At 41.9% G+C, this 13638-nt stretch overlaps 1 protein-coding gene across 2 annotated transcripts in view; it reads right to left on the bottom strand.

The window, feature by feature from the left end:
* The window catches only part of LOC307193308 (uncharacterized protein), a 1334119-nt gene that overhangs the window by 1131175 nt on the left and 189306 nt on the right, over nt 1-13638 (bottom strand). Inside the window, exon 5 of one of the 2 annotated variants that reach the window (XM_079935107.1) lies at nt 8243-8383. Coding sequence is in view for 1 of the 2 variants with exons in the window: in XM_079935080.1 (XP_079791206.1) it covers nt 1732-1795 (64 nt within the window). In the remaining variant the exon portion in view is untranslated. Of the gene's footprint in view, nt 1-1731; nt 8216-8242; nt 8384-13638 lie in introns of those variants that run through there. The other variant, XM_079935080.1, reaches the window with a different exon arrangement.

The raw sequence follows: 13638 nt of genomic DNA, 5'->3' as shown, positions 1-13638 counted from the left end.
GTCCAGCAGGTACTCTTCTACCAAAGTTTTAATCAAAACCCCGAAGCTAGATTATTTCCACCCCTCACCCATAGGGAACACTTCTTTCCTCTGTTCCCCACCCACAGCCTTGTCCTCTTCCTCTGCTTTTTTTCCTGAATGTATCTGTAGGCCACAAACAAGCTATTAACTCCTTTTGGAGCAGGTGGTTTAAGGACAAAATACAGTATATTATATCAGAAATAAACATGGTAAGGAGAAATCATACTGCTTTTGATCTCTGTGAAAAAGCAGCTCATGGGTCAGAACTAGAAAGGGCAACAGGAATTACAAAATCCAAGCAAAATGAAGGTTTCCATGCTTATGATTGTTTGGGGGCATCTAAGTCCAACTAGCTTACCTCTAAGTGTGCAAAACCCCTGGAAGGAGGACTGAAGTAGAGGGAAAGAGTACAGGAAGACTCCCCCAAATTTTAGCTGCTCTAGAGCCAACGTGAGGTATGAGAGGCACCTGGAGAAGGTTCCAGAAAAGTATTCAATCCCGCTGTCGGAATCCAGAAGCTACTGGAGTGACTGGAACTGGCGTTAGCAATAATAGCCTTCTTAGCAGAAATGGTTGATAGCAAAGTATGGTACAAGAAGATCCTGAGGGGCCAGGAAATAGAAAAGATCAAAGGGTCTGGGAGCCCCTGAGCTGGGCCACTTCATTTATGCACTAAGCAAAGTGATTCGGCCCGGCACCGCCGTCCCGGCAGGACTGACGACATACTCAGAGAGCAAGACCACCACCTGGAGACTTTTGCTCACATCTAACATACAATTCAATAAAATGTTTTAAGATTCTGTGAGGGCTCTCATCAGAGAGAAACGGCTAGAAATACGGTAATATAAACTGCTGGTATCTATCTGGTTAGGCCTGGTTCAGGGGCTCAGAAGTTGCTCGGGGGTCTTTCCTGACTTGCCCTAAGCCTCTTCTGACTGCTCTGTGATAAAGATGATTGAAATGTATATGGTGTCCAGACACTTCCTTGCAAGGAAATAAACAAGAGGACAATACCTCACTCATCAGAAACAGGCAGACATACCTACAGAGTATGCAAAGTGAGCCAGCATTTTGTTTTGCATTTTGAAAAGGAAGCACAGTTCAGTGCAGATCTACTGAGAAAAGAAAAAAGTGCCAGAAACACCCCAGATGATGTCATACCAGCTGCTAGCTTCAGGTCAACTGCAGTGTAACAGGAAGCTTGACCAGAGCCAAGTGTACCCAGTGTCCCCTCCCCTGGACCAATCGACAGACTTCTAATGCCCTGCAGAAAGAACACTCTCCACTCTGGACAGTGAAGTAGTAATTTGTGTATCCAACTCTGGCATTTCAAAAGCTAAGCCCAGAATATACATGGCAATACCCATTCTGCAAATTACTGTACAGTTCATAGGGTGCCCTGAGACATCATTTAAGCACTTTCAAATAAAAAAGAAGTTAAATTCTTCTTAACCATTCGTTTCCGTCACTGCCAACCCCAATCGTACCCAGTAATAAAAACTGAAGCCAGCGATAGCTGTACCCCTGCCTGAATATTGAGCAGCAGTCAAGGTACGTGTAATCAACAGGAAAGGCAGATATCTGTTAAAGCTGGATCTTGTTTCTGCTTAATGCCGACTCTTAACCCACCCAATTCACATCGACTTCTGTGCACAAAGGTCTTGTGCAAGATGCTGTGCGTGTGTGTTGGCGGAGGATCGGGGGTCTTACCATCACCACTATCACCACCACAACAAAAACGATACATTTCTGCCCTCCCGCAGGCTGCAGCCATCTTTTCTTGGGAACTTTGGCTGATGTATTTACTGTTTCTCCTCTGCCCTCCTAAAACGATCCCCACGTAATAAGTATCATTTCAATAAAAGAACAAGAGGAGGTCAAGGCCGTTCAGACTTCCGAAGGCCCTGGTGATAGAAGACAGAGTGAATTTATGGCCCTGGTCAAGTGCTGTTATCTTCCCAGGGGAGAAAGATATTTGTGACTACAAGACATATACTAGAAAGAATGCAGCCTCTCTAACTTGTTATCATTTGTAAATCCCCTGCCTCATTTGATAACAAATGTCACTTTTCCTTCAGTGCCATTGGCAAAAAAAAAAAAAAAAAAAAATCACTGCGATAACAAAGGTGCCATTATTTCTGGTAGCATTTTCCTGGGTCCTGTTAATAATCACACTTGCAGTCAACTAATGCCCTAGGTTCTCACATCACTAAATAAATATTGCCTGGTGGCAAATATTAGTATCCCCAACTCTGCATTCCAAAGAAGTCATGAAACCTGTCGGAAAGGTCAGATCTCAGTAAATAAGGCCAAAGCAAAACTAAAGTTTAAAAATCTACTACCACTATTTTCTAGTTTCAACAAATTCCTGTGTCTCTGGCTCTCAGTGCAATTTCCTACCAGACACATCAGTGGACACTGTAACCCCATTATATTTGGCATTACAGACGTGAATAGTAGAAGTTCACAAAAACAGAGTCCTAGAAGTGACCTTTGGGTCAGGGACTCTTAACATTTGTTAAATACAGGGGTACATGAATGTACATACAGTTTTCTCAGGAAAATGTCCCTTGTTTCTTAAATTCAAGGACTCTTACTACTCTCCCTATTTTAGAATCACTGGGAGCAAATGGGTCATTCTCAATTCTTGCTGTGCATCAGAAGAATCTCTGGGGAACTTTCATATAAAATATATATTCCTGGGGCTTCCCTGGTGGCACAGTGATTAAGAATCCGCCTGCCAATGCAGGGGACACGGGTTTGAGCCCTGGTCCAGGAAGATCCCACATGCCGCACAGCAATTAAGCCCGTGCGCCACAATTACTGAGCCTGCGCTGTAGAGCCCACGAGCCACAACTACTGAACCTGCGTGCTGCAACTACTGAAGCCCGTGCGCCTAGAGCCCATGCTCTGCAACAAGAGAAGCCACCACAATGAGAAGCCCACGCACCGCAAAATGAAGAGTAGCCCCCGCTCGCTGCAACTAGACAAGGCCCACGAGCAGCAACGCAGACACAATGCAGCCAAAAATAAATAAATTTTTTAAAAAACTTAATTTACATTTGCATAAAGATAAGTAAATATAAAAGAATCATATTTATAGGGATTAAACCATAGTGGGTAGTTGATTATCATAAATACACTATGAAAAAAATACAGTCAAGGTTGGCTGACCCTTTTATCAACAGGGGAGAAGTTCCTGATTGTCAAAATTGTAGCTCACCACAATTTGTTATACTTTCCTTTCTAGCTATATTATTTTATTTTTAATTATCAAAACCAAGAACTAGAGCATGATTGCCACCACAAAGCATCTCATTGGCTTCATGAAGGTATTTACATACCCCAAAGCAGATAGGATAGGCCAATTAGTAGATTAAGGAACATACATTTATCCTAAGAGAAGGACTTTTAAAATGCAATTCAAGTTGGAGGGAGGAAAGAGAAAGAAGAAGGTGACTTTTCCTTTGTTAAATCTCACAATAAATTTACCCCCAGATTCAGCAAGTGCTTTTCAGTGGCTTCACAGTAGCTGAGATAATGATACGACTGCCCTCTTGATGTATGAGTCCCCATTGAGCAAAGTCGGCTGAATCCCAAGGACAGCATTCCAGGGCGCTGAAAAGAATTCTTTCAGTACACACCCACCGTGCGACTCGGTTCGGGCATGATTTCTCTAAAGGACACAGTGTCAAAGCAGAGGAGTTCACTCTGCTGACAGAACCCCAGGCAGCTACGTAAAAACTGTTAACATTCAAGTGCTACATGCCAAGAACTACTAGAAAATCTCTACACATTTCCTCCTGTACATTATGAATTCTTAAGGACTGGTCTCACCTAATATGTTTAACCTCTCATAGAGCCCAGGACAATGTCTTACATATAGTGAAGAATGAACATTTGATGAAACGAAAAAATTCCAGAACATCAGTTCCAAAGGATATGAGTATTCCCGGCAGTTAACAGCGCTTCACACAAATTACCGATGCCACACTCCTGATTTCTGATCACTCTTTTCATACCTGTGTCTGTGGTGGAAGCAGAATGTCCTTGTCATGGGCCCACTATACTTTATATAGATATTCATAAGTAGTTATACATAAATAAATTTATATATATATGTATTTAACTGGATATACGCACATATAAATATTCATAATATATATAATCTGGAAACGAATGAAGAATAAGCCACCTTCAAAGAAACTACGTTTTACATATTTATCCTTTTTCTGATTCCTCCTGTTAAAATACCAGTTCCACGAAGACGGTAAGTTGTGTCTGCTCACTGCTATTACCCACATGCCATAGGATAATGCTTAGGAAAGAAGAGTTAGCCCATATTTACTTAATTTCTGTTGTCAAACGAATGAATGAAATGCTAAGTAAAAGCAGAGTACTGTACTCGGTCCTGGAGACAGAGGGAATATTATGCATCATCTCATCTAGTGAAAGGTGGCTCTCAGTCTCATCACTGCTGAACGTGGATAGGAGCAGGGCTGAACTGAAGGCTGAAACCTTTCTGCTGGAAAACAGGTCTTTTCATTTATGTAATATTAACACTTTATAGATGCCCAATCGCATGTATTTGGCAATGAACAAATTCTGCAGTCCTGTATGCAGTAACATCTTCAGTCCCAGGCAAGAGGGGCCCCTACCCTGGCATGCCCACCTGGAGCCCCAAATACCCTTCGGGTTCACATTCCAGGTACTAGGTCCCTGGCGTTCCCTTTCAAACCCAAGCACACTTATGGGACCTGTGCAGATTTTTCCCCAGATATTTTCTCAAAGGCAACCTTCAATATGCAACCCTGGGCCCACAGGATGGGGTGTGGCTCCAGCACGGATGTGTGGACTCAGGTGTCCACAGGCATGCATGCTAGGTCCACAGTTCGCCTCATGCTACCTGGTCAGGTGTGGGACTCTGAAGAATTTGGAAACTCCAACTTCAAACCTGGCCTTCAAGGTTGTTACGAAGGTGTATTTGTCAGAGCAGGAGGATTTCTGAACTTATTCTGACAGTTTTAGCTTGATTTATAAACTTGTAAATATTTAGATATATAGAATGTGAGGAATTCCCTGGTGGTCCAGTGGTTAGGACTTGCGCTTTTACTGCCAAGGGCCCGGGGTTCGACCCCTGGTCGGGGAACTAAGATCTCTCGAGCCGCCAAAAAAAAAAAAAGAATGTGGACCCTGCCTTCGCATTCTAGCCCTGAGTCCCCACAATCAGTAAAGGAAACTGAGGCCCAGCGCCATTAACCAACTACCTAAGGACACTAGACCGGTAACTGGAAGAGCCAGACAGAACTCAAACCCAGCTCTTCATAATCTCAGTGTCAGTTCCTGAGGCAAACCCCCTCCCCTCAACTTCACCTCTTCAAAGCACCTAACCCCCCGGGGGCTCCCAGGAGGCAAAGTGCTGGGTCCACACAGCCCATGTTTCTCTTAACATCCGAGGCTTTCTCCTCAATACCGCAGGAGCCAAATGCAAGCCACTGTAAATCCAATGGTTGCTCTACATACGCATGCTTGTAGCTACCTGCAGTGCAGAGAGAATCTATGCTAGAGGTAAGCAAGCAGCGACACGCGCCTCAGGAACCTCACAAGATGCAGCCTGGGGCTTTTGAATGTACATCTTTTTACAACTCTAAATCCAGAAGTGCATTTTAGTGTTCTTGCAAAACAGGCTGTGTGGCAGTTTAGAAAGCCCACATATAATACCTTCCTAAGACCTGTACTTAAGGAGATCCTTTCATCCAAGAAATTCAAAGTACTTTACAAGCTCAGAGCCATTCATCCAAACACTCCGGGGAGGTATGCAGGTGGCCAGGGTTATACTCATTGACGAAGAAACTGAGGCAGGTTGACAGCCTTAAGTACCGTTCTTTAAAATGGTCTGTGCTTTTTGAAAATGAATGGCCTTAAACATCTAGAAAAACATGCCACCAATACGGTGGGAGAAAGATTTGCACTGTTTTTCTAAAAATTAAACTGAATGGAACAGAATTAAATACCATGTCACAGAAATCTATACCTTGCTGTACTTCTTTCAACCAAAAGGCCCAAAAATTTATGCTTAGGTCTCTGCAAGGAGCTTATTAAATCTGAGATACTATTGCCTTTCAAAATGCAAATTCCAAATCACAAATTTTAAGACAGGAAATTCAATTCCCATACACACACACACCAAGTAGAATCAGGCTTTTACACCTTTGGCAAAAAGCACTTAGCAGAGGTGACTAGCACATTCCCCTTGGTCTAGAATGATTTCAAGCCATAGAGATTAGCTTAATTTGCTTTTTAGTGGGAGGTAAATGGCCCCAGGTAAATATTCCTAAAAGCAGTAGAGGAAGAGTCCTTTTATAAATAAGGAAGATTAGCAGTTTAAGAAGAATAAAACAGAAAGTAGCCACTGTAGTTCCCTTAATAAAAAAGTCTGTGTTGAAAACATTTCTGAAAGTTATGCTCATAACAATAACCAACAACTTAGTGAGAGTTTACTGTAACGCTAACCATTGTTCTTGGTGCTTTTGTGTATCCCATTTTATAGATGAGGAAACTGAGGCTCAGAAAAATTGATACCTATAATCTCAAAGACCTTACAGTGGAATTAGAAAATCATTCATTCATTCATTAAGCTGAACTACAGAGAATCTGAAATATGGAAATTTACATAAAATTTCCCCTAGGGAGCTCACCTTCTAGTGGAGGAGCACACAGGTAAAACAACTTTCAAATAGGCGTGTACAAGACACAAGAGCAATGCAATCAATGCAGGCTGAACTGAGGGGCTGGGGCAGGAAATAAATACTTTGCAGAGAGTACTTCAACAGGCAGATACAAGAAGGAATTGTAGACTGATGTAAATGGCTTATGCAAATGTACCAAGACTTCAGAGAACTTAATCTGGGGGACATAGGTTGTCTGGCTTTGCTAGAGAATGAGGATGCATGCTGGTAAAAGGTAATCCTGCTCTGGACAGGTATGGATAGATGGGAATTGGATATTGAGTTAATTACTTTTACAACTGTGTATACCTTATCTCTCCCAACAAGATATAAGTCTCCTTGAGGGCAGAAAACCTTTCCTGGATTCTAGCAGAGTGGTTTACGTCTCCTATTGTCTAATTTAAGGGATTGATTGCTGTTATTTCTTCATCACCATCATCAGAGCTAATAACACTTAGACAATGGCTTACAGCCAAAACTCTTAGCCTTATATTAACTTATTTAAGCCTTAAACAAACCCAGTGAGGTAAATTCCATTGCTATCACCGTTTTCCAAATGGAACTGAGGCACAGTGATGTGCTAGAACAAACACCTGCTAAAAGGCGCTTAAGGCGCTTTATGGAATTTGTGTCTCCAAAGCATACCCCAAAAGGAAGTGCAGAACTGTTACCAGGGATTTCCTTTCTAGGTAATTGCCAACACTCGTCCCTCCCATCTCAGGCACCGTCTCCCATCGTGAGCAATTGTCACAGACTCCCCAGGAGATGACCGATAGGCTCCTGAACACCATCTTCTCATCCATCTCACAGAACCTGCCACTCGCCTGCTCAGCCGCACCCAGTGCTATCCGCCAATGAGAGCCAGTGTCAAAGGTGCTAATGCCAAAGTACTAATTTAGCTGCTGAGACACCAATGATGTCACTTCCTAGTAGCCCAAGCCATCTAACTCTTGTGGCTGCCAACCTGATTCCCAATGGAGTTACTGCTGTCACTTCACATACTCAACAAGGCACAAGATTTTGGTGACATCAGTTCTCTCGAGTTTCTGCTTCCACTTTTAACAGTCAAATCTCCCTAGGTTTCCAACATGATTCCGCGAAGAGTTCAACTGGAAGGTAATCCAAAGGACTGTCACCATGCTTTCCTTGAAATCCTCCTTTCCACCAACATATTTTTAAGTTCAGTTTACATAAACATTCCTCCATTCGATTGCAAGTTCCTTTGGACAAGCGTGAGAGGTACATAAATTTTCATAATTTAGATTAAGAAAATAGGCTGGTAGGCATTTGACTGGAATGAATGAAGTATTAATTTTCTACCTCCACCATAAATTTGTTGAGACTGCACATGTCTCTTCTCTGTTCAATTCTGTTCCTCATTTCCTTGTCTATAAAATGTGTTAACAGCACTAACTCCATAGGGCTTAGGCACTCAATAACCATTAGTTATCATGAGCATTATTCTCAGATATATACACTTAATATATACTTACTGTTCTGACTGTATAAGGCATCAGCAATGGCTACTTGCCCTTAGTTGAACTGGACAAGAAATAGTCAAAGTCTTCCCATAAAACAAGATTCCTCAATGATGAAGAGAGAGTCCTGGAAACCAAAACACCAGACCTCTAGACCTACAGGACAAGTGTGAAGTTGAAAATATGAGTGAGCACAGAAGGCTAAAGCCATAATACCAGTTACAATTGAAAGTCATGTTTTCCACATGCAATCAAAATTAACCATCAAAAAAGAAAAGGTACACATACGCCCATGGATATGAGAAAGTATACCAATTGACCAAAGAGCCACTTCTACTCACCTGATAAATGGCTGAAACACAATCATGGCAACACGCCTTGCATTTTGGTTAACAGGGTGACATAAAGCCAGCTAACATCAGACTGTGTGACCTCACCCCCCTGGGATGGGAGCCACAGGTTTCACCTGAGATCTGGAAAGTGTCTCAGTTGCTTTCTTTTAGCAGAACAAAACGTAGCAAGGACCCAAGGAGGCGAGAAGGTAGAACCAGAAATTGTCCAGACTCCGTTACCCTAAGTTACCTGATGATGAGTAAATATTCCTTGTTCCATGATTTCAATGGAAGGTAAACTACTACTAAAAATATCTGATATTCGTCATGCTTTTAATCTCTTCCTTTTCTCTTATATCAGAAAGAATTATTCATGCTTCCTGACCAAAGGGTATCCCTTTAATATACCCGCAGACAAACCCTATTCCCTTGTTCCATCTTTATACCCTTTTTCTTTCAGCCCCGTCAGACCACTTCAATCCATTCACCATGGCGGAGCCCAGCACCCTATTCTAAACCTCCCTCCCAGTACGCCTCAGCGGAAAGCTGAGTGTGCACTGCTTTAAAGCGTTGTCCTGCCTCCTACTGGCTGAATGATCTCGGGTAAATGTCTTCGTCTCCCTGGGCCTCACCTTCTACATTCATAAAATGAAGTTGACCTTCTGCACCCCCATCACCACCGAAATCCTTGCGGTCTTTAGCCCACGGGTTTTCAAGTGTGCACAGATGCAAAGAATCGTGGGAGCCCAGACCCCACTCTTACCACATGAGTGAAAGAGTTCTGTGAAAACATGTTCTTAGGAGTAGGGGCCACATGGAGAAAATATTAAGGCTAAATTTAATAGGGGATCAGGGAGGAACACTTCATCTTATCCCCCAAGGGGAATTTGAAAGTGTGAGCGCTCACAGCCACAAAGGAGAAGGGCCGGCAGGGAGCCCAGTGGTGCCAACTACACCTGAAATCCTCCCTTCTCCCCCAGTACAGAGTATTTCTGTATCCGGTGTAAGTGGAAAGGGAGAATTAGGCAGATAGGGTTTTTCTAAGGAACAGGACAGCTTATTAAGTGCTATAAAGCAGGGGACTCCAACCCCCAGGCCATGGACCAGTACCAGTCCGTGGCCTGTTAGGAATCGAGCTGCACAGCAGGAGGTGAGCGGCAGGCAAGCGAGAGAAGCTTCATCTGTATTTACAGCCGCTCCCCATGGCCTGCATGACCACCTGAGCTCCGCCTCCTGTCAGATCAGCAGCAGCATTAGATTCTCAGAGGAGCTGGAGCCCTACTGTGAACTGCACATGGGAGGGATCTACATTGCCTGCTCCTCATGAGAATCTAATGCCTGATGATCTGAGGTGGCGCTGAGGCAGGGATGCTGGCACTGGGGAGTGGCTGCACATACAGACTGTCATTAGCAGAGAGGTTTGACTGCACAGACACCATAATAAATCAACTGCTTTGTATAATTATTTCATTATATATTACAATGTAATAATAATAGAAATAAAGTGCACAATGAGTGTGATGCGCCTGAATCATCCCCAAACCACCCCTCTCGCCCCAGTCCGCGGAAAAGCCGTCTTCCACGAAACTGGTCCCTGGTGTCAGAAAGTTTGGGGACGGCTGCTATAAAGCTTAGGCAGTCAGTTACATCTTATTTGCACTGAATTCAACACCTTTTTACTGTTTCTCTTTAGCAAGATCAAGCTGAAGCCAGAAGGTTCCACTCTTCTCTCTACTCCTCGTTCAGTGAGCATCCCATGTGTCGATACACAAATGTAAACTCTCCAACAACAGAGAGGCCCTAATTAGGACCACATAGCACTGATGAATTTAATCAGTGAATGTTTCAGGATCTACCCATCAAACATGGACAGCTCACAGTCAATGTAAGAAGTTACTCTGTAAACTGGACTTTTTTTCCCTCCTTGAATTTGAGATCTAGAAGCCTGCCTTGCTTGATTTCCCTGGAAAGTTTCCAGATTTGTACTTCAGTTTCAACTTTGTGGATTGGGCTTTGTTTCTTAAAGACAATAGTGAATGGTTTTGCTATTGGCTATTAAATCTGCTTTTAAGAGCAGCTTAGGTATTCTTTGCAAAGAGGCTTCTGTTATTTCCATCACGTTATTTTTTCTCAATTTTTCTTCTTTCTTCTCTGTCTTAAATCCCCTCTTCTCGGTGGTTTGCCTAAGTGCTCAGGTAATATACATACAAATGCTTTGACAGACAGATGGGTAAGTACCATCTCATGGTGCCCATACTTCTTAGTGAAAAATGTACCCAAAACAGAGTGCAGTAATTCAAGCCCCTAAGGTGCTATAATAGTCCCTGAAGAGGATACTTTTCAACTAAAACTATAGCACAATGGATCTATAAATTAAGGCTACTAATATTGCTTGACAATACTATAAAGAAAGTATTCTTATATGCCTATTCCTAATACACACACTGCATAAAACTGGTAATTCTACTTTAAAACCGGTAGCAAAATAACATTTGTTAAACTGGTTTTACAGAGTCAATGTTATGTTCTCATTTTTTTTTAATATACGATTTTCATGCTGCCAAATATACTACAGGAGTGTGAACCTCCAAATAGATTTTCTTATGCTGTAGGTCTTATCAACTTTGTAGGCTAGTCTCTATAGGCACAGGATACCTGAAAGCTTATTAATGAGTAACACTTAAGACATCTTTACTAAAGTGCTAATCACAACTGGGTATCTCCCGTTTAATTCTATGTTACTGGTATCCCCATTTTACAGCTTAGAAAATGAAGGCTTTAAGAGAGAGGTTAAATAATTTGTCTGAGGTCACATTTCCAGCAAATGATAGAACCAGGATTTGAACCTGAGAACTCCGGCTCCAGAGCCCAAGCATTTAGCTACTACACAATATCACCTCAGTAGTGATCCTGGGGTCCATAATTTTACAGGGTAAGAAAAACAGCTCACCTACATGTTATTTGCCCTAGAAAACACTTAAGGCCAGACTAACATGGGTCCAATACAGGAAGTTCTGGCTACTGAAATGCCTCGAAGACCCGAGCTTGTAGATTACTTTGCCTATGACATTCTTCCTGCACAAAATCCAGAAGCAGGGTTATGGCAAAAGGCTCCTCTGAATTACGGGGAGTAGTGAGAGCTCATGGCTGTCTAGCCCTGTCCACCTGCTTTCAGTTATCTGGAGACAGTGCCTCCCAAGCTGTGCACATACCAAGAAATGTCAAGGCCATCATTATTTACATCACATGAACCTGAAGGTCAGTTCAAAAGGGTACCAGCTATTTATGGGAATGTTTTAGTCACCCAAGGCAGATGAGAAAAGGAAGAACTTGGAACTGTTCCCATTTTATCTTAACGATCTCTAACATAAGAAGTCTACTGCCAACCCCTAAGACATTCCAAAGTGAAAGGTAAAGTTAGTATTTTTAACATAAAAAATCACTTGTAGTATTCAATTTTCATGAATCTAATGTCACCTACAATAGCAAATCAGAAGATCCCACCACATTAAGTAGTGCCTGAAACCTCTGAATGTTAAGCAATTCCAAAGTGACGATATACCTACCTTAGTTTTAGAATGAGTTTTGTTCTAAATGCTATATCAGGCATGTTTAAAAAACATGGAAATAAACAGAGCCTGTATCTAGGACCACTGGTGATAAAACAGACCATATGAACATTACCAAATGCCCTGTTCAACTCCTCCTATGTTTATTGGCAACTAAAAAATCGCTGGATAAAGTCCTCTCCAAGGCCAGTTCAAACCTTTTGCCCTAGACACACACAGTTGGGAAAGAAACTCTATCCTTCTACCCCTCATTTCATCACCTCAAAACTGGAATTAAGTGCATATAAATGAAATATTTGAAAAAACCATAGCTAAACTCCCACCAAACTGTTGAATTTGTCATTACACTCCTAACACTGGCTAATACCTTGACCTTATAAAAAGAACCTGATTCTATAATTAGGCCACTTCATTTCTTTGATGTCCCAACCACATCAGAATGTCAAGAAACAAAAAGCATGAAGGAAAGACGTATAAAATTTAACCAAGTGATTTAACTGGATTAACACACTAACCTTTTTAATGGAAGTCTCCTTGAAAAAGTAAAAGACAAATTCAAGACTCTGCTGCTTGCAATAAAGAGCTATGTCCACAGAGTATCAAAAGTTGTACTCACCTAGTTGAAATCTCCTGAGTTTTATCTTCCTATTTTGACAAGAGGTCTCTTGACGAAAGGCCTGCGGTGTTATAAATTATCCCCTTACTCACTCTCCTCAGCTATCCCTGCTGCAACAGGAAGAAAGTAAACCTTGGAGTCCTGCACTTACATCCCTTAATCATACACACACATGCCCCCCAAAGCAGTAAATCACTGTCTTTCACTGCATCACCATGATTCACGCCCGAAACGCAGCAGAGAAGACCAGTCCTCAGAAATGCCATACCCAAGAAAGCGATCTTAATACATTATAAATAGTAATACTCAGGCACACCACTGCTGTTTCTTCTCAAATAGACATCACACCAACAAGTGTATCATTCTAATTGAGTCAACCAGCCGTGTTAAAGGCATATTTTTATAGAGCAAAGCTTTCCAAACAGAACATTTCAGGACTCAGTACCCTTTCTAAGCTCTATTAAAACCAAACATCTATATCGTGTTAATCCACCTGGGCATGACTTTAATTAGCAGAATTCGCCCTATGGTTAGGCTAACTTTCCTCTCATAAATTTGGCAGGGCAGAAACATGACCCATCATGTTTTAAGATGCTACCTAATTATATAAAAGATCTCATTTAATTTTACATAGAAGTGATTAATAATCAAAATACACTTGACCCTTGAACAATGCAGTTGAAATTTTGTGTATAACTTTACAGTCATCCCTGGGTATCCAAGGTTCCCTATACATGGATTCAACCAACTGCAGATCATGTAATATTAATACTATAGTAGGTACTTATTGAAAACAAATCCACTCATAAGTGGACCCATGCAGTTCAAACCCGTGTTGTTCCAGGATCAAATGTTTATCAATCCTGAAGAATATTTGAGGTTACCCCATTTTCT

This window comes from Stenella coeruleoalba (genome assembly GCF_951394435.1).
Source record: "Stenella coeruleoalba genome assembly, chromosome: 10".
Classification (NCBI taxonomy): domain Eukaryota; kingdom Metazoa; phylum Chordata; class Mammalia; order Artiodactyla; family Delphinidae; genus Stenella; species Stenella coeruleoalba.
This window is presented reverse-complemented; position numbering and strand designations above follow the sequence as displayed.